The 20,820-nt window shown below is 36.7% G+C and overlaps 1 protein-coding gene across 3 annotated transcripts in view; it reads left to right on the forward strand.

Moving 5' to 3' along the window:
• Positions 1–20,820, forward strand: part of SYNE1 (spectrin repeat containing nuclear envelope protein 1) — a 354,454-nt gene that overhangs the window by 326,685 nt on the left and 6,949 nt on the right. For 2 of the 3 annotated variants that reach the window (XM_067465989.1, XM_060753592.2), the window contains 13 exons: positions 2,144–2,326; positions 2,536–2,673; positions 3,106–3,297; positions 4,280–4,613; positions 5,955–6,023; positions 6,997–7,139; positions 8,451–8,577; positions 10,637–10,848; positions 13,044–13,244; positions 13,615–13,743; positions 14,246–14,458; positions 15,423–15,515; positions 18,032–18,090. In XM_067465989.1, the coding sequence (XP_067322090.1) occupies positions 2,144–2,326; positions 2,536–2,673; positions 3,106–3,297; positions 4,280–4,613; positions 5,955–6,023; positions 6,997–7,139; positions 8,451–8,577; positions 10,637–10,848; positions 13,044–13,244; positions 13,615–13,743; positions 14,246–14,458; positions 15,423–15,515; positions 18,032–18,090 (2,093 nt within the window). The remainder of the gene's footprint in view (positions 1–2,143; positions 2,327–2,535; positions 2,674–3,105; positions 3,298–4,279; positions 4,614–5,954; positions 6,024–6,996; positions 7,140–8,450; positions 8,578–10,636; positions 10,849–13,043; positions 13,245–13,614; positions 13,744–14,245; positions 14,459–15,422; positions 15,516–18,031; positions 18,091–20,820) is intronic. The other variant, XM_067465987.1, reaches the window with a different exon arrangement.

Consider the following 20,820-nt stretch of genomic DNA (forward strand, 5'->3'; position numbering starts at 1 on the left):
TTTGCTTTCCTTGTCTCCTTACCTTCTTTCTGCCTTTGGATTTTTGCTACTTTGGCAATGTATTCTATGAAATAAATTATTTTATTTTCAATGTATTTATAATATACTTCAAATAGAATAGACTGATTTGTATTTTAACGTGAAACATTTTTGTAGAAGTAAAGCTCTCGTGATTACTTCAGATTGCTGTAATATTATATTGTGCCATCAATGCTCATAAGACACTATAAAATAATAAAATAGTACAGTCTAATTCAAAAGAAAAACTAGGAAAAGACAGGGACTAATAAAAATACCAAAAAAAACCCCACATAGAGTTGATACATATCTGAGTAAGAAAAACCTATCAAACTAAAATTAAACCGCAATTCCTAGAGCTTTCAAAATGAATTTACTAATTAATATTTGTCAGCAGTTATTGAACCAGCAGTCCAAAGATATTTAGGGTGGATAACAGTAATTCCAAGTATATGAAGTGGGAAAGTATAAACACGAAAGCCAAACTAGAGTGCAGGATACCCCTTGAATGAGTAAAAAACAAAGAACTCCTAATCAGGTCAGTAATGAGAAAGGAGGATTGAAAAGTGCAGTAGGACTAATTGACAACTAATACATGCATTTTAAGATAAATTTGTGTTTCAGATTGGAAGCATACAATACTATAGGTTTATTATTGAAGACAGAATCCTGATGTCTGATTCTATACATTTCCTCACAAAGAACATGCAATTCATCAAATGACATCATGACATTCTGAGTTTTTTTTAATTGCCATTTCATATCTGGTGAGGACAACAGTAAGGATAGCACTGAAATTCTCACCACGAAGGTGCCATTACCGCACATAATTATGACAAAATAAAATATTATTTTTAGTAGCATTCCAATGTGATGAGTAATATGTAGTAGGCTTGTGCATGGATCCATTTTCAAAAACAGTCGCAACAGAACAGTGGCTATTGAAAACTGTCTGCTTTTGGTTTTTTTCGGTTACACGTGGAGTGGAGAGGGAGGCAGTCACTAGAAGGGAAAGGATCGAAGGAAGCAGGATTTTTAAGCCCTCCCTTCTCTCTTGATTTGAAGGTGGAATCGAAGCATGGGGGGGGGGGGGGCATTCATAAGCAAGGTGCCAGATCTCTTTTCTGGCGCCTCCAAATCAAGAGAGAAAGGAGGGCCTTTTTAAGGAAGCCCAGGTTAAAATACCTCCACGTCGATCCCACTTCCTTCCCTGGGAAGCCCCCTTCAAAATGCCTTGTAAAATTGCTTCTTGCAGGGAGAGAGCTGTGCACACTTGCGGCTCCTGTCTCCTCTAGAATATAAACAGCTTTAACAAAACATATGATCCAAAAAAGGGCTATTTCTTAAGCCCTGACCTTAAATCCAGGTCGCCTTGAAAGAAAGAAGGGAAAGGATCATAGGAAGCCGGGTTTCTTAAGCCCTTGCTCTAAAAATGACAGGAAAGGGAGCCTCATAAGTTTCCTGTTGCCTCCAGTGAGCTGGATCAAAAATGGATCTTTTGGTTGCCATAAGGTAAAACAGATTCTCACCCTGCCAAATTCTGTAAGTTCCCAAAAATGGATAGGGGGGCATGCAGAAATTCGGGACACTGAAAACGAATCAGAAGTTAACAGAAATGCACAACCCTAATATGTAGTTCTATACTCATTGAAGAAAATATACTTAGACCTATCTATACTTACCAATATTGAAGAATGTGGTTTTGCTGTGCAGATGATTACATAGAAAATCCTGAAACCAGTTTTAGATTCAGATAGTGATTACACAAACACTGATGTACATTGAAGGCTTTATTGCATGAGCTTTCATGGGTGTTTGTTTTATAGCCACCATAGTTGGAAGCTAACTTTGAACTGCATTAAATGGTCAGTGTAGATGGGGCCTTACTCTTGATACAGCATTCCAGTATCATAGAATCATAGATCTGGAAGAGACCACAAGGGCCATCCAGTCCAACCCCAAATAAAGATCATTTATATTCTCCCTTTTCATTCTTATAAAAGCACTTTGATAATAATTTCCAAATGTAAAGATTCTTCCTTTGTAAATCCATCACCAATTAAGTGTTTTACCATTAGGTAAAACAGTGCTTCTGATAGACTGTTCTGTTTTTTCTATTTTGTAGGCTTTTCAGCGACAAGTGCACGAAAGCCTGACTCAGTTGGAACTGATTAACAAGCAGTATCGTCGTTTGGCCCGGGAGAACCGCACTGATTCTGCTTGCAGCCTCAAGCAGATGGTCCACGAAGGAAATCAGAGATGGGACAATTTGCAAAAGCGAGTGACCTCCATCCTCCGGCGGCTTAAAGTATTTCTCTTTTGAAATTTCATTCCTTATGGTGGTATATACATATAGGGAAGGGAAGGTGTATGTATGCATGTATGTCTTCAATACAGCACTTTCTTTCCTGTGACCATTTCTTGTTTTATTTTTGTCCCCTTTATACATTTTGTTTGACCTGGTAAAGCCTTACACTTTGGGCCTGTTTATCAGTTATCTTGTTTTCTCCTTTTTAGCATTTCATTGGACAGCGTGAAGAGTTTGAGACAGCGCGTGACAATATTTTGGTCTGGCTAACAGAGATGGACCTGCAGTTGACCAACATTGAACACTTCTCTGAATGCGATGTTCAAGCAAAAATAAAACAACTCAAGGTATGAAATCATAACCTGAAGCCATATAAAAATATAAAACAGAATGCTTAATCTTATACTGTACATAATCAAATGTTATTTCTTTACTTAACATTTTATAAACCTGAAGCATTAAGCATTAGTAAACACGAAAGCCTGACTCAACTCAAAAACAATTGGAGCAGAACACATTATAAACTATAAATGTGGATCCACATCATCTCTATGTCCTGTCAACCTAATGAGCAGTGATTCTAACAAGGAGTATTCACATAGATAGTGTGTGAAAAGTTGCATTTCGTGACACATTATGCATATTTAGAGAAAAGAGTGCCTAGTACTAAATTCTATAGCATAGAGAAAGTTACAGGTATTTAATTCCAGCCTTGCGACCTGATTGTTATGTATGTTGTACATTTCTTAAAAATAAAGACTCACACTTCTTTTACACAGGCCTTTCAGCAGGAGATCTCACTGAACAACAACAAAATTGAGCAAATCATTGTCCAAGGTGAGCAGCTGATAGAAAAAAGTGAACCCCTGGATGCAGCGGTCATTGAAGAAGAACTTGATGAACTCCGGCGATATTGCCAAGAGGTCTTTGGCCGAGTGGAGCGATATCACAAAAAACTTATTCGTCTTCCTGTACGTAGAACTTTCGAACACATTTTTTGCCATTATTTTGTCCAAATGAGGTATCAATTCTCCATAATAAAAACTTCAAAAATTCTAGAACTGAGATCTGATCAAAATAAGTTTCTATATGGAGAGAAACAGCGGGATATAAATAAACATAATAAACATAATAATAAACATAATAATAAACATAATAATAATAATAATAATAATAATAATAATAATGTCTGATGACTAGAATAAAATGTATTGCTAGTTTATATCTCTCAAAAGTGCCATTCAGATGTTTTGAATACATTTCACCAATAGCCAGTATGGCTAGTAGCAAGAAGTTGTGGAGGCAGTGTTGTAGTCCAAATAATCTGAAGCACACAAGTTTGCCCTATCTTGATCTAGACTATGTACTTCAGGAGCAAAAAATATAGCAGTTTGAAGATGAAGTGAAAACCACAGAATCTCTCCTGAAGTGCATAGTCACTTCCGTATGTTTTTCTGAAAATAAAGAAACAAGCAGCAGGCTTGACACTAAGTCACAGTTTACATATAGACAATCATGATTTTAAAGTATTTAAATGGATAATTCAAAGGAAAGTACAGAAGAAAATCAAACTACAACAGTCTAATGGGAGAATGCTGCTTTTCAGAAGATGAAAGGAAAGAAGCTAGTATTGGTCCAAATTAATATCTTTTTATAGTTACTCTAACTCCATTCCAAATTTCTGCTTGTCTGGAGATAGCATCTGTTGGACAGCAAGAAGTACCTCATAGGCAACCAGTGACAAGTACTGGAGGTTTAAGAAGTATTTATATTTAGCTACATTTACTAATGTTATCTGCCTAAACAAAAAAAAAAAAGCAAACGCAAAGCCAGCAAACAAGCAACATTTACGCATGAATGTTACACAGTGACATTTTTATCTTCTTGACCTAGCAAGAACTGGCCTGGTCCACTGACAGGAGTATTAATAGACTCTTTAATGTTGCCTTCTAGCTCACCGATGATGAACACGACCTCTCTGATCGTGAAGTGGATTTGGATGAATCGGCAGATCTTTCAGATATACACTGGCATGACAAATCGGCAGACAGTGTTCTCTCCCCTCACCCTTCGTCCCATCTTTCACTATCCCTTCCTCAGCCTCTTCGAAGTGAAAGGTCAGGGCGGGACACTCCTGCTAGTGTAGATTCCATCCCCTTGGAATGGGATCATGACTATGATTTGAGCCGGGACCTGGAAACAGCCGTGGCAAGAGCATTGCACTCAGAGGAGGAGGAAGGCCAAGAAGACAAAGAATTCTATCTCAGGGGAGCAACAAGCTTGGCAGGTATAGTCAACCACCAGGATCATATCTCTATATGTTCCTACAGGGAGACTTTTAAACAAGATGTGGCAATTTTGAATTTCTAGAAATCTTCCTAAAGCTAAATGCAGCCTTGACGTAAAGTCACAGTTTTCAGGGCCAGCAATAACTTCTAATAATTTTGGTAATATTTATTTATTAGGAAAGAAGCATGTTGCAAGGAAATCTTGGGCTTCATTTACATCACCAGAGCTGTGAATCAAATCACTCTTATTTTGGTCTAGTCTTTATGACAACATGTAAAAACAATGGTGTGTTTGTTATTGATAGGACTTGGTTGAATATGTCATTTTATGAGATTATTTTTAAAGAATTAAAAATTAAAAAATGCAGAAAAGACAATGTCTTCTGGGTTGGGAATTGTGCACCCGTATAGATATTTCCCTGCTGCAACTAAAATGTGTTGGCTATCCTAAGAAGGGATTCTGAAAGTTCTAGTTCCCCACCCTCTTCTCTCTTCCTTTTTATGCCACAAATGCAAAACTTCCTTCCAAATATACAAATAATTTCACATCTTAGTGAAGTAATACATGAATGGCTTAGGGTCCCCCTAGGGGTGAGAAAAGTGGTATATAAATACTGTAAATAAATAGTAAAAAAATAATAGGGAAGCCATTCATATATTACTAGCAGACAATCATCACTAAATACTCATGTACCGCAATGTTATTTTGCAGTTTTATAATAATCAAAGTATGGAAATTGATATTTTATGTCTGTGTGTATGTTATATTCACTTACTGTCCGTAACACAACAGGCAGTCAATGGTATTGGCTTTAGTCCTAAATAGAATAAATAGGAAGGGTTAAATCAACACTTACTAAAGTCATATTGATTCAGTCTGTCTGCTTGAGTTGGGACATTGATCTCAGCTCAATGTATCCATGTCTACAATGAAGCTGTCGGTTCTAACCTCTTAGTGCATTATTGGATTTGGTTACTTACTAACATTAGTGGACTTGGGGTAACACAATGGATTTACCCCTTGCTCTTTTTTTCTGAACCCACTCTCTATGTATATCACAAATCTGCTTCTTAACCCCCTTCCAACTCAGCAGTGAAGATTGGGTGTGATAGTAATCTAGTCGGGGGAGGGTCTTTCCAGTGGTAAACCTACAGCATTGGATAGAGTCTTTCAGGGAATACTCTGACTGATTTCTGTTTCTGTTTTCTTTTCTTTTTTTAAGAACTATGTCAATCAAAGTTGAGCTGCTGGTTTTTTACTTTCCATAGAAATTTCCCAGGAAGGAGCCTGACAGAATTTGTGATAAGCAGTCAACTCTGGTTGTGTTTTATTTTTGCAGATATAAAGATTCCCGAAAGCCCTGAGGCCTATGTAAAACTTACTGAAAATGTTCTTAGAAATACTTATGGTAGGCATTAAAAAGCCTAAAGATTTCCAGAACCTAAAATGTATAGCAGTACCTTCTTAGCACAAGTGATGACTTACTCATTGCTCAACTCACCCACTGGTCTTTACACATTAGCACTAGCATGTCAAATAGCGATCTCTTTCACTGCAAAAGCATAATCTGTTCCAGGGATCTACAGGGATACTTTGAAAGGTTCTTCATATAATAACAAAATGAAAGATAATAGCATTCCCTTCATTCCAATTTTCATATAAGCAGGTATCATATAATTTTGAGGTAGTAAAAACAATATGTTGGTCCAAACCCCTACTTAAAATGAGCCACTTTACAACTCCATCCAAAGGGAGGAATGCTGATCCATTAAGAGTGGGAAGAATTTTGTTAACTAGATCGTTTTGGTAAGGATGGATTATAAAACAGTGGAATAACATTCATTACATTTTCTGATTTTCTTGTATAGTTTGATTTGCCACAATATTATAGATTGCTTTCAGTTTTGTGCAAGTGAGCTTTTGTTCATCCAACAGAACTAGCCTTTCCTGCATTTTCATCCTCACTTTAGAACTGCTCTTTGAAAATGGCCCAACATTTAAGAGGAGAGTGAAACATAGCCATGTCCAAGCGTTTTTGCTGTTTCCAAGATCTCTTTAGTTACCTAGTCAGAATACCACAAATATTACAAAAATGTCTACGGATATAATAATTTATGCTTAGTGTCTAGTCTTCCACCTAGAATGGTTTCTGGAAAATTAATTGTCTCCATAGCCATTATATATCTCTCTTAATCTCCAAACAGTTGCTGACACACTTGCACATTTTTTAGAAATTTGATTTGTCACAGGCATGCTATTGCAGTCAAGCTTTGTCATGCTTTCTAACCTAATTAACACCACCACCACATATTTTATAATTTAGTTTTTGGATTTTTAAGCAGGCCAAGTTAATAACATCTGCTCTTGTATAATTCCTGCAGGAGAACCAAGTTCCTTGGAAACACATATCCGACAGCTTGATAAGGCTTTAGATACCAGCCGCTTCCAAATACAGCAAACAGAGAACATCATCCGAAGTAAAACACCAACAGGGCCTGAGCTAGATTCCAGCTACAAGGGATATGTAAGTAGTACCACAAGTGTTGCCACCTAGTGGTTCCTGTATTCCAGAATAGTGTAGCTGCCATGGAACCACAGGATACATTAGAGGTATTACTTTCTTTTTTTCCTGCTTTGCTCTAAAATAAGAAGGGAATTGAGTCAAACTTCACACTAAATTTCCAATTCAGATTGAGTCTCTTGTATCTATTGTAGAGTAAAACTAGGATGGAAGCAATTCCTTTAGTGAAATTACATCTGCTTTGTCACAGCGTCACAGTTGTGTTGAAACTGAGATATTTACAATGCACCTGATAGCATATTCTTTATATGTTAATCTGTTTTATTATTACTTAGATTCAGTTTCTTAATTAAGAAATCATATGCATCTGGAATTCAACCACTCCATGAGCTTTATAATAATGTGTGATTTTGCTATCAGTACTTAGTAATTCAGGGGAAAATATTTTTTTTAAATTGTTCAGATATGTTAGCATACTTTCATTCAGTTTCTGATCAATGTGTTTAATTGGCTATATTATGGTTTTCTTGAACTTAGATTTTGCTTTTCTGCTTGGTTTGTATTTATTTCAGTATCTTCAGTGTGCATGATATTTTATAGAGCCATGTTAGAAGGGGGGGGGGGAGATTGGTCCCTTTTCTCATAAAACTTACAGTCTTGAGTTTCAACGGTTTTAAAATAAAACCAAATGTCTCATTAAATGATTATTATGCTATGGATGTTTTCCTTTTAATTTTGTGATATGAACAAACAAAAATATTGTTATTATAGTAATTCTCTATTAATTCCATGTGTGTGATTGGTAAAGTCATTCCTGGTTGTAATCCAGACTTTAAAGGAATTTGCTCATATTTTGTGGACAGAGTTCAGCACACTGGATAGCTCCATTAGAATTCATGCACACATCTGAAGCATATTCACCATCCCAACTGCCCTTATTGAAATTTGATGTTTGTCCAACAACAGTCCACATTTGAACCACTATGCCTGTAGTGGCTGTTAAAAGCAATACTGGCATCTTGCTTTTGACATTCTACTTTTCTGGTTAATATTGCTGAAAACTCTGCCACAGAAACAGCATTTCTTTAACATGCAGTTACAGTAGTTTCTTGAATTTGTAATTTTTTTAAAAAAAGGAATCATATATTTTAAAATGTGTGAATAATTAATATAGCCTACTTCTTCCCTCCCCATTATATGGTAATTTATTTTGAGAAAATATTATGGAAATAGCTTTGTAGTTATGATCATAGTCCTTTACGTTATCACAGCATGGGCAAGATTAATGAAAACCTGCTGCTGTTTTTTAAACAGATGAAGCTTCTAAGTGAATGTAGTGGGAGCATAGACTCAGTAAGGAGGCTTGAATGTAAGCTGAAAGAAGAAGAGGAGAAATTATCTGGTTTTCTTAACCTGAACAGCACAGAGACACAAACAGCTGGTAAGTAATATTCAAACTTGCCACCAAAATGTTAAAATGATGTAGAGCATTGAACCAAGGAAGTGCATTCTCTTAGACTAACCATTTTCTGGCCAAAACTATCAATTTCCTTTCCAAGAAGGTTCCAGGAGAAATAAAAGCATTTTAAATAGATTTCATATACCTTCTGTCATGCAACCTCTACAGCAAGGCTGGGCAAAGGTCTGTGGGGTTATTCTTTTGACCCTCAAGGATGATAGAAAACTCAATTTTTTGCTTTAAAGTGCCTCCAAATACACTCTTGGTAATGCTGAGGAAACTTTCAACCTGGTTTTGACATTCTTGTGCTATTAAAAAAAAATATATTATAAGGTTGCTTATTTATTTCTTGATGTTAAAATAGCATTTGTTTAGCTTAAATTGGCTCTGGGGGCTTAAAATGATGAAATGCTCCCACACCCCATAGATTTAGAAGCAAAAATAATGTTATTGCAGGAATGTGGTGAAAGAGTTGAGGGTAAGGGTGTGAAAAGTAACATTCGCTCCCAATAGGGAGCTAATGTTGCTTTTCGGATCCTTACCTCCCTCTAAAGTGTATTCTCATACAACAACAGAGTGTTCAGATAATGTGTTCCATTTATTTTTGAATTCCTATTATTACAAGAGCTAAAAACTTTATTTGGAGATTTTCTGAAAGCCACAACCTGGAAATAATTTTATAAAACTCCTAAAGTGTAGAGAGATCATTCTCTTGAAACAGAAACTTATTTGAATAGTGATTGTCAAGAATTGTGGTCTTTATATCATGAATAAAAGAAGTGAGCCCACTTTAATATTTATCAGATTTAATGTTATGAAGAATTTCTGGGAGTCCAGGCACCAGCAGTTTCGAAGATTTTAAATCAGAATAAAAATGTTTTGTTTTGAGCCATAGGACTGGTACATATAAAATGAACAAAACTGAAGCTATTGCTTATTCATATTGGAAGCTTTGCATTTGTAAACTTTTCAGCTTCTCTTTGATTGTGTACATATCATGAAATGATCAATGCTTACTATGGGATGCTGTTAACAAACGAATCAGAAAAGGAAATGATATTGTTTGGATGGCTATTTGACCTATCATGTAGGTCAAATAGGCTAAACTGGAGGTAGTTTTAAGAAAACCTCTTCCAGTATTGTTGCCATTTTTATAAAAACCATCTGAGTGTTAATTGAAAGGACTTTAAAGTTGACGTTATACAAACATGGCTTTCCTTTAATGATATACTCCGCTGTTCTAGTCAAGCTTTAAGGTCATAGCAGACTGCAAAGAAAAAAAAAGACTTCACTGTTTTTGTCAAAGGAGCAGATAAGGTCTGTTCAAGGCAGATGCAGAAAGGCCTGGATTAGGTAAGACAGAAGCTGCTAAAACTGTAGACAGAACCTGTGAAGAAGAGAGCAAGAGCATTCTCAGATGCTGAAAGGAAGCTGTTGCTTCAATGAAGTGAATGGGTCTTTAGAAGCCTTCTAAAAGTTTCCTGGACTAGAATTTGTTGGCCTATGAAATGATTCTGAATTGTTAAAGTTGTGAAGTCTTGGGTTCTAGAACATGAGAGTGATAAGTGTTTTGCCAGGGTAGTGAAAGTTGTGAATATAAGGAGTTGAGGGCAAGGGTGTGAAAAGCAACAACCACTGACTCAGATTGGTCCAAGTTTGAGAAAGGAATTATCCCCAAAGCAATTAATGTCTTATCTGTGTGCCCCTCTGTGTTTAAATCTGGGTCAAGCTTGTAGACCAGGTCTTGATTCTGATAACATTATCAGGTTCAGCCAGTGTCTGAGGAGAGCATGTTAGTCCCCATGACAACATTGTTCCTAAATTCAGTGCTTTGCATTTCACTACATGTCAGAATGGCCATCATTTTCTTATGTATGTGACCCAGGGGAGGAAAGTGCATGGACAAGCTCTGGTGATACCACATATTCATAATCAAGTGCCATTTTTGTTCTGTTTCAAACTGACATGGGAAAGATAGTTGAAAGGACCAAGCAGATTTTCAGTAAGCAGCTTTATAGAACAAGATCTTCAATCTCTCTAGGTGTGATTGATCGATGGGAGTTAATTCAAGCCCAGGCCTTAAGTAAAGAACTAAGGATGAAGCAAAATCTCCAGCAGTGGCAGCAATTCATCTCTGACTTGAACAATGTCTGGGTCTGGTTGGGGGAGACTGAAGAAGAATTGGAACAACTGCGTTGCCTTGACCTCAGCACAAACATACAAACCATTGAGCTGCGGATTAAAAAATTGAAAGTAAGTTCTATTTCTTGTCTTTTATTTTCATAACATGCCTTATTTTTTCCAATTCTTGCTCAAAAAGGGAGAAGTACTACAGAGTTGGAAATGAAATGTAATGACAATTAATTGTCTTTCAAAGGAGACCAATGTATATACTGATCTTTAACAGCTTAAAGCTGTATTCAGGGGTAGAGTGCAATGATTCATTTAGAGTTAAAGGACAGCATGGGGAGGATGGCCATATAATTTTATTATTGGAAGGGAACTCAGAAGTTGACTCCTCCAACTTCTCACTAATACAGGAATCCACAACTAAATGATCCTCAAGCAGTGTGCATTCAACATCTGTTTAAAAACCTCCAAAGAAGCCAAGTGCACCACTTGTCAAAGGAATCTCTTCAATTGCCAAATGTCTCCTTCCATCTGGAATTTCATTCTACTGTTTAGTTGGAATATAATTTATTTTTATTTAAATCAATTTGTTTGGATCCTACCCTCTGAAACTGCAGAAAGTAAACTGATTCTATCCTACATATGACAGACCTCCAGGTATTTGCATATCACTTTGTGATTATCTCCTCTCCAGGCAAAATATACTCAGTTCCTTCGACTGTTCTCCACAAAGTTTGGCTTCCAGAACTATTGCCATACTGATAAATCTTACACCAGAGGCAGGGTTTCTTCCAGCCTACATAGGCCTTTTTCAAATAAGGAAGTGATTAGAATGTGATGTCTAGTTTCCAGTTGGTTTGAAAGAACATTTGTTTGGGACTGAATAAGATTTCTATAAGCTAAAAAGGTGGAGAATGCTCCTGAGAGATATCACAAAGCATCCAGCTTCCATAAGCTTGGACATGTATTATTAGATATAAATAGAGGCCGGATTGCCATCTGTTGGAAGTGCTTTGATTGTGTGTTCCTCAATGAATACATAACTGTTGGACTAATTGGCCCTGTGGCAGCATGATTTGGGAGCAGAAAATTATATTCCAACAGCAGACTTACTTTTGATTAAGTCTTTCCTCTCTTATCCTTTTGTCTCCATCCTATAATCAGATGTTCGTCTTTTGATATGTGAGTTGTTTCTTTGGAGTAGCAGATGCATTTATTTATTTGTTTGTGTATTTATTTATTTATTTATTTATTTATTTATTTATTATATCAATGGTCCTCCTCATACCACACTTCTCTGGGTAGCTTGCAGTAAGACTAGTAGGAAATTAAAATTCAACAGCAATACAAACCATCATAAAAATAGCTTATTTACTTTTTTATACTCAGTGTTCTTCTACCACTCCAAAAGGGTATAAAAATGACATTGGATTTCTGGGGAAAAGGGAATAAATTGAACTAATCTTTCTCTGCCTCATAAACTAAGGTACTAGTAGGTCAACAAAGGCAAGTGATGAAGTATGGTACTTTTAGTTGTTGCAGAATTTGAAAGCTTGGGATACAACTCATCTGTATGACCAGAACTTGAAAAGGTTATTTGCACTACCATTTTCAGATCCCTTTGCTAGCAGCAAGGATTCAAGAATCTATAGTTCAAGACATTTCTCTTCTCTGTATCTGATGCTGTGAGTGACAATATAGATAACTATTTTCTCTCCCTCTTGCTCCCTGTTTTCTCTCTCTCTCTCTCTCTCTCTCTCTCTTTTTTTTTTTTTTTAAAAAAACCACCTTTCTGGGATCCCAAGTCCTTCTTCAACTTACAGAGCAAAGGCATCACACAAACCTCAGAAAAGCCACTTATTTTCCCAGACCTGCTTTGAAACTCATAAAATATTGCTCTGTTTCTTCTGAGTTCCATCATTTGTGCATTACTTTCATAAGCAGCTAGTGTGTTCAGTCCAGTTGTTTGAAGCAGTTGCCAGTTCTTGTGATTTCTCTCTCTCTCTCTCTCTCTCTTTTAGCAAACTCAACATTGCCTGTAGGCTAAAGTTCTTTTAAAATTTATTAGTTTGTTCTGAGTTTTACTGCAAATACAGACTCTGAAACATTATATAATGTGTTGTTACTAACCAGCTGCCAGAAGTATTACTTAAATACAGTAAAGAACTAGTAACGTTTTAAAAAAAGACTCCCACATAGTAACTATCTTTAAACTGTGAAAATTAAGAGAGAGGATAGAATTTGTTTTTTCTTGAATTCTCTAAAGTGCATCCCATATAAGAGCATTGTTTCCCCCACCCTTCCCTTTCCTCTCTCAGGAGCTGCAAAAGACTGTTGATCACCGCAAAGCCATCATTTTGTCAATCAACCTGTGCAGCTCAGAATTTATGCAGTCTGACAGTGAGGAAAACAAGAAGCTGCAGGAACGACTTTCTCAGATGAACATGCGCTGGGACCATGTCTGCACTATGCTCGATGAATGGCGCTGTTCACTGCAGAATGCTCTAATGCAATGCCAGGTCTGTTCTGCTTTAGGCAAAAGCCTTTCCTGTGAGCTACTGGGACAAATTATAGCACCAGTTGTTTTCATTTTCTCTTGACCTGATTGTGTATGCTTCATTAATTAGCATTTACTGTGTATACTCATGTGTACATCAACCTTGTGTATAAGTTGAGGGCCAGTTTGTGGACCCAAATTATGTATTTTAAGGACATGGGTTGGAAGCAAGAAATACGGGAAAAGGTGGAATAAGGGCACACAACACATTTCTGATCTACAAAACCCATGGGTTTGGAACATTATAGAGCATAACACCAGAAAGCAGCTGTTCAGTTATGGGCAGGCATGACATTTTTATGTGATGTTAAAGTCTTATCTGGTGCTTCTAGGATTTTCATGAGATGAGCCATGGTTTATTGCTGTGGCTGGAGAATATTGACAGGAGGAAAAATGAGATTGTACCTATCAATCCAAATCTGGACTCAGACACCCTGCAGGATCATCACAGACTTCTAATGGTAGAGTACCTTTACTTTAACCAACACAAAAGCAATGAAAGGATTAATGAAAGTATTAGAATTCCTAATTGACATTCATAGTGTATGCTTAATTCTCTAGTAATAGTTTGATTCCAAAAAGATTGTGTATTTCTGGTAATTCTGTTCATGAATATTAAAGGTCATTTTGCTTTGGGGTGGAATGCATTGCAATCTTTTACAAATGGTATTCTCTTTATTGTGGAGCCCCTTTGACAGATTTTTGGAAATGTGGAACCTCTAAAATATTGTGTGGGCAGATGTTTTAAGTACAAAAAACCCATTTACTATTTAATTCTCTCTTTAGATTCATATATCTTTTTTCTTCTTAACTACAAACATCTGATGTTGTAACTTTATTTGCTGCCTTTCTCCTTCGGTCATATTAGCAAGAGGATTTTTTTTCCTTCATGATTGAACTTTTTTGAGGGGGTTTAAAACATTTTTTTAAGCAATGTAATGCGCATGCCTGTCTTCCTAATAGCAAATACGACGTGAGCTGCTAGAATCTCAGTTGAAAGTGGCATCTCTTCAAGATATGTCCTGCCAACTCTTAGTAAATGCTGAAGGCAAAGATTGTCTAGAAGCCAAAGAGAAGGTCCACGTCATTGGAAACAGGCTCAAGATCCTCCTGAAAGAGGTCACACATCACATTAAAGACCTAGAGAAAATCCTAGATATTTCTAGCAATCAGCTGGTAAGTCATTCTATTATGCTGTCATCATTGTAGTATTCTGGTCTCAATTTTTACATCAAAGAAAGGCATTTGTTATGATAGTGGATCTCTCTCAAATCTGCAGTTCCTGAAAGTATAATTTCCTTTCCTCTATAATCACAATCTATTTTTCAAAGACTCTGTAGTTGCAGTTATATCTGTAGCATTTCACATCTGTATCTTGTGGATGAAGAAAAATACTTCTGTCTTAGTTCTGAAGGTACGATTTCAGCACTTCCTACCACATGGAATTTGTCCTGTTCTATTTCTGCTAAGTAAAGTCTACAAAGAATGTGATGAGTTTTCAATCTGTCTAATGAACCACCCTATGTATAAATAACATCCACAATTGAAAGCGTACATGGACCCTTGGTATCCACTGGGGGTTGGTTCCAGGATCGCCTGTGGTTCCCAGAATCCATTGTAAATGAAGGCACAGTAAAATAGCATTCGTTATATAAAATGGCAAATGATTGCTGGAGAGAGCCTGAGGATCTGTAAAAAAATCAAAACACTATATACCAGAGTATGACTGTAAATTAATGCAGTGCTCAGTGCATTGCCAAGTCAAGGTTTGCTTCTATGAATTTTTCACAAAATGTTTTCAAGCCATGGTTGGTTGGATTTGTGAATGCAATACCCATGGATATGGAAGGGCAACTTTACTTTCTTTTTTTACTCAGTACACAAGACTTCTTACTCTTTTAAAAAGCAATAATGGTCTTGTCTGGGCCAGCAATAACACTGCCCTTCCCAAAGCAACATAGAATATTTGTATGCATGTCTTTACATACTGGGCAACCTATAGTGATTTTGCTTTGAATTACATGCAAAAAGACTTGTTCTTTTTCTTTCTTTCTTTCTTCTTATTTTATCTCCCAATCTTTATGTTTCTGAAAAGATTGGGGTTTTGTTATTTCTAATCTCTACTGATTCTGAATGTTAGGATCTCTCATCGTGGTCATCAGCTGATGAACTGGACACTTCAGGATCCCTCAGCCCAGTATCTGGAAGGAGTACGCCAAGCAGACAGAGAACGGTAAAGTCACACTACACACCTTCTGTCTGCCCTTTTATGGAAATACCAGGTAGCTGTGGCCAAATGTAAGGTTTACACTATCACTTCCTCATAGGCCAGGAAATAACACAACAATCCAGAAGAGTTTTCCCTTCAACAAAGTACCGCTTCCGTAAATTCCTTTCATTTCCTTCCCTGCATGAAATCAGAATTATAAAATGCTAAATATAAATAAAGCCAGGACTCAAAGTGTGGTTGATGTATCATAATGTGGCATGCTGTCTTCCTTGTATTGCATTCCAAGGATAGCAACTGAACAAAAGCTGGTCTTGCGCATAAAATTTTGATTGCTTCTATCTCCACCTTGTTAATATATTTCATCTAGAACTCAAATTGGCAATTTGGGGTATTCTGCATTCTGAACTCGGGAGAATAAAGCATCCATTAAAGGGGGTTTTGGTGGAACAACCTCTGAATCTACATTCATACCTGGCATTTAGCTGATGGGAGTCTCAGTAGAATAAAAACTTGGAAGGGTGCAGCCCTGTGTCAGGTCAGGTGACATGGAGGGATTCCCCAAAGACCTGTAGAGTATTGCAGGCATGACCAAAAAAAAAAGGCCTGAACTGCCCACGGAGCTGCTCTGTAGCCACAGCTTTTTACAATCCCCAGACAGTGGTGTGCCCAGAATGAATCAGGTATGTGGGAAACAGAGAAACCCAAGAGGGCTAAAAACAACATAATTATTTGATGCAAACTGATCTAAAATATGACAGAAGCAGTTAATTTATCAGGAACAAAATCTTAAGAATTGCTCAAAATGTTTTTTTTTTACTTGTGCAAAATTAAACATATGCAAGTTCAGTGTGGTATCATTTTTGGGATTAAAAAAATCCTTGGCAACGAAGGTCAAAAACCTGATCAATGTTAATGCACCTGCTGCCCTATTTTTGTGGTGTTCTTGGCATTGAAATCAGCTTGTTTCCTCGGTTTGCTGCTGATGTTCCAGCAAGTGGTGAAAATAGGCTTTTTTCATTGCCTAGCCAGTATTTTTTTTTACTCTTTGACTTCTCGAATATGGAGATTCTCATTCCCACTTTGAGAAGAGCACTACCGCTCCATTCATGCATGTGTCAAAAATGTGCAAACAATGCATTTGTTTTCCCATACTCCTGCCCTGGAATACAGTACAAGGCAGCCTCCATGCAATGTACTATTCCTCACTGAGTCCTGTAGGAAACTTGGTTTGCATTCCTTTTATTTGTTTGATTTAATTTAAATATTATTCAGCTTTCCTTAGCTTTCAGAAAACTGTCAATTTTCATTTGCTCTCTTACAAAAGCATCTTAGTTCTGTCTATGAGCTCTATGGCCTCTTAATATTGATTTTACTACATTCACTAGTTTCCTTTAGATCCTAGTTTGAGAATGTAAAGGAATACTGGCTTTTCAGGGGGAAATTAATTGGTTTTTTATTGTGTGGTTCATTAGTTTCATTTATTGCATCAACATTTCTAAAACATTCTTATGCATATCATGATTAGAGGATGGACACAAGAACTTGAAATTCTATAATTAGTTTTTCAATTAGTTCCTTCAGGATATTTTTGCAGAAAAATATCTCTAATCCAGATGCAAAAAATATAACATTAACTACACAAAACATGAAATAAGAAAGAATAACAATTTTATTGACTTATAGAGTAGGAAGAGACCACAAGGGCCATCCAGCTCAAAGTCCTACCTGGATTTTGTTATTCCTGTTACCATGGTGGGCTGATTAACGCATGACCACAATAGCAGAAGTTGTCCAGTGATTAACATTCAAAGAAGAGTTTGCACACTTCAGAAATTATTGGCAGATCAGTCAAAATAATTTCTGAATGGCAGTTTTTAGATGACCACACCAAAAGTAGCATGGGCTACTGTATCGCAGATACAATTCACATATAATTGTCAACAATCACCTGTACTTCTGATGGCAACGTTTGGAGTCCATACGAAATCTCTGATCTTCACAACATAATGTACCTGAAGTGTGATCTTCATGGTTAGTATGATAGCTAGGCCAGTACCCAAAGTTAGAGTGATATTGAGAAACAAAATCATTGTAATGAGCTTCTAAATCTAGTTGCTAACTCTAAAAATGAAATGGAAAGGGAATGTTTTTTAAAATGCTTGACAATCAAAACCTTTTTAAAATATCAATGAGCAGTATGACAAATTTTGTATAAAAATGGATTAATACAGTAAGCAATTTACATAGGTAACCTGCCATAAGTTTTTTTTTATGTGTTGCATTTTTGTGTATTGCATTTTTGACATTAGTGTCATTTTTAGTTCATATTTTATCTTTGCTTTCATATTCAATTAAGGGGAGGGAGAGAAAAGCCAGTTTCCTTGATTCATGGGAATTAGTTACTCCATTTGATTTTGTGTTTCCTTTGCTGCACTTTTTGATTTGTTTTCATCAGTAGCTTGTCTTTATTTGCCTGGACTGAACATTCTTCTTTCTTTACCCCTGTTCATTGCAAACAGCCACGAGGCAAATGTAATGTCTCACAGCCTGGACCCTCTGTCAGCAGTCCACATAGCAGGTACCTTATTCTCCTGGTTTCTGCACTCTGTTCTAGAACTCCAAGAGGATGATAGAAAGTGCCCATAATGTGTGCTTGTCCACATTTGGTCTGCCAGAGCAACAGACATTAAGCAGAATAAATGTAGACTTTTGTCTACAAATATCAAATTGTGTCGAGACAAAACATTCATGGGAAAATGTATTTAGTATATCCTTTGCATTCAGCTTTGTTTCCAATTCAATTTAAATCATTCAGGCGTATTAGATTTCATAGCTATCTGTACTACATGATAGAACAGTTAAACATTTTTTGGCAGATCTATGCTTAGTTCTACCATGGCAAAGACTTTTATCATCCTCTTTGTTTCTAGATGTTAAATTATGGCAGGTATATTGGACCCATATAGATATTCACAAAACCCACAAATCTGGATGAAATGCACTCACTGTTTACTTTTTGTTTTGTTTTTTGTTTATAATTAATTTTGTAAAGCTTTGTTCAGTTCGTGGGTTTTCACACCTCACAGATATAATGATAATCCAAGGCCTACAAATGAAGATTTGGCAGCAGCACACCTTTTCTTCACTCTGCGACAACTTCCTTGCAGAATCAGCAGACTAACCACAGATTTAGCCAGGTGTTTGCATACACAGGGCAATCTGGAAAGTGTGTACTCCATCTCCAGCAATCACTAGGGAGCAGGTTTAACAGCTGTACCTTTTAGCTTTGTACATGTGTCCAGCTTAACATCTTCTCTGTAGCTAACAGTGCTTCTGCATTCTGTCATTGTGATATATGTGTGCTTACATGTGTCTCTTTTCACCTTTTTACCAATCAGCAATCCATATTATCTATTTGACCCTTTGCCTCTTAATATGGCCAGAAATAGAGTTAAGAACTCCAAAGCTAACAGATATTGTGTTCTCAGACCTCTTCCATTTTGTTTTCCAATGGGAATGTGATTATATAAGAAAAGGGGAAGACTAAAAATGTAGCTCAGCATAGTTGTACAACTAGCCTTGTGGTATAGGCTTGCCAGCACTAAGTAAATTCTGCTGGATGGAAGCAAAAATCAAAGTTTTGTTGAAATCAGTGGAGGTAAAGTGCTGAACTCCAATTCTGCTCGATACAGCTGGCATGTCTACTATTCACTGCATTGTGCTTTGGTAATTATTATTATTTAGACCTTTTAAGTAACTGCCTGAGAAATCTCACAGAAAAATGATTTATGTAATACATCAACCATCTAAACAAGCATAAAGTAAACAAATCATGCAGTAAATCAAATTTACTTAGCACTTGATGACAAGTCCTCAAGAATGCAAATTCCACTCTCCCCGCTGCCCAGCAAAATACTACTGTGAAATGGTTGGAATTGAGGATGCTTGTCAGCTAGCGACTTATTTCTATATGCTTTTGACAATGCCTTAAAATTTTACAGCTTGTGCGTTTCACATTATGCCACTTTGCTCACAAGGAACAAGTAACTCTGATAGAAAATGCATGCACTCCTCCCTCCATAAAAGTGTCCATCATCTTGACAATGTCACAATCAGGTTTTTTTAAATAAAAAAACACTAGTTCTAAATTTGGTTGTTTGTCAAACTAAAGTAGACTCATTGAATCATTGGATCTTACATAAGGGTTAATTTGTGTTGATTCTCTGGAGTGCTAAACTAGTTGGGATTAGCAATTACACTTAGCAGTTTTGGAAAATGTCTTTGCAACATTTGCATTTTGAACAGAACATGAGATACATAATCAATTTTACTTTTACATTTCTAAAAGTAAAGTTTGTTGTTCACACAACTAAAGAAAAATGAATAAGTAACTTTTACATATATCTGTTTTACTCTATCCTCATCAGTACTTTTACATATCCAAATCCTTCTTTCACTTTCTCATCACACACAAAAATGAGCACAAATCTCTGCAAGCAAATTTTGCATTGACACTGATCTTATGACTTATTCAAAGAGAGGCCATTTCTCCATGTCCCAGCATTCCCCCTCAATTTGGGTTTACTTCTTAACATTTATATTATCTAAAGCTATCTCCCGTTGCCTGTTTTCTTAAAGCACAAACTAAGGAATATGTCAATGTGTTGTAGAAGGCTTTCATGGCGGGAATCACTGGGTTGCTGGGAGTTTTCCAGGCTGTATGGCCATGTTCCAGTAGCATTCTGTCCTGACGCTTCACCCACATCTATGGCAGGCATCCTCAGAGGTTGTAAGGTTTGTTGGAAACAAGACAAGTAGAGTTTATGTATCTGTGAAATGTCCAGGGTGGGTGAAAGAACTCTTGTCTGTTTGTGGCAAGTGTGAATGCTGCCATTTATAACCTTGATTAGTATTGAATAGACTTGCAGCTTCAAGGCTTGGCTGCTTCCTGTCTGGGGGAATTGCAGCTTTCACACTTGCCTCAAACAGACAAGAGTTCTTTCTCCCACCCTGGATATTCCACAGATATATAAACCCCACTTGCCTTGTTTCCAACAAACCTCACAACCTCTGAGGATGGCTGCCATAGATGTGGGTGAAACATCAGGAGAGAATGCTTCTGGAATGTAACCATACAGCCCAAAATACTCACAGCAACCCAGAAAATGTCAATGTTCCAATTACTGTAATCACTCAGTGACCAGACCCATTGAAAATTACTCTGTTGTACGTTGAGTATCCCTTATGTGGAAATCCTAAATTATCCACATGGGTGGCTGGCTACAATAGTGACATTTTAATTTTCTGA

This window comes from Anolis sagrei, chromosome 1 (assembly GCF_037176765.1).
Source record: "Anolis sagrei isolate rAnoSag1 chromosome 1, rAnoSag1.mat, whole genome shotgun sequence".
In the NCBI taxonomy this organism is placed as follows: domain Eukaryota; kingdom Metazoa; phylum Chordata; class Lepidosauria; order Squamata; family Dactyloidae; genus Anolis; species Anolis sagrei.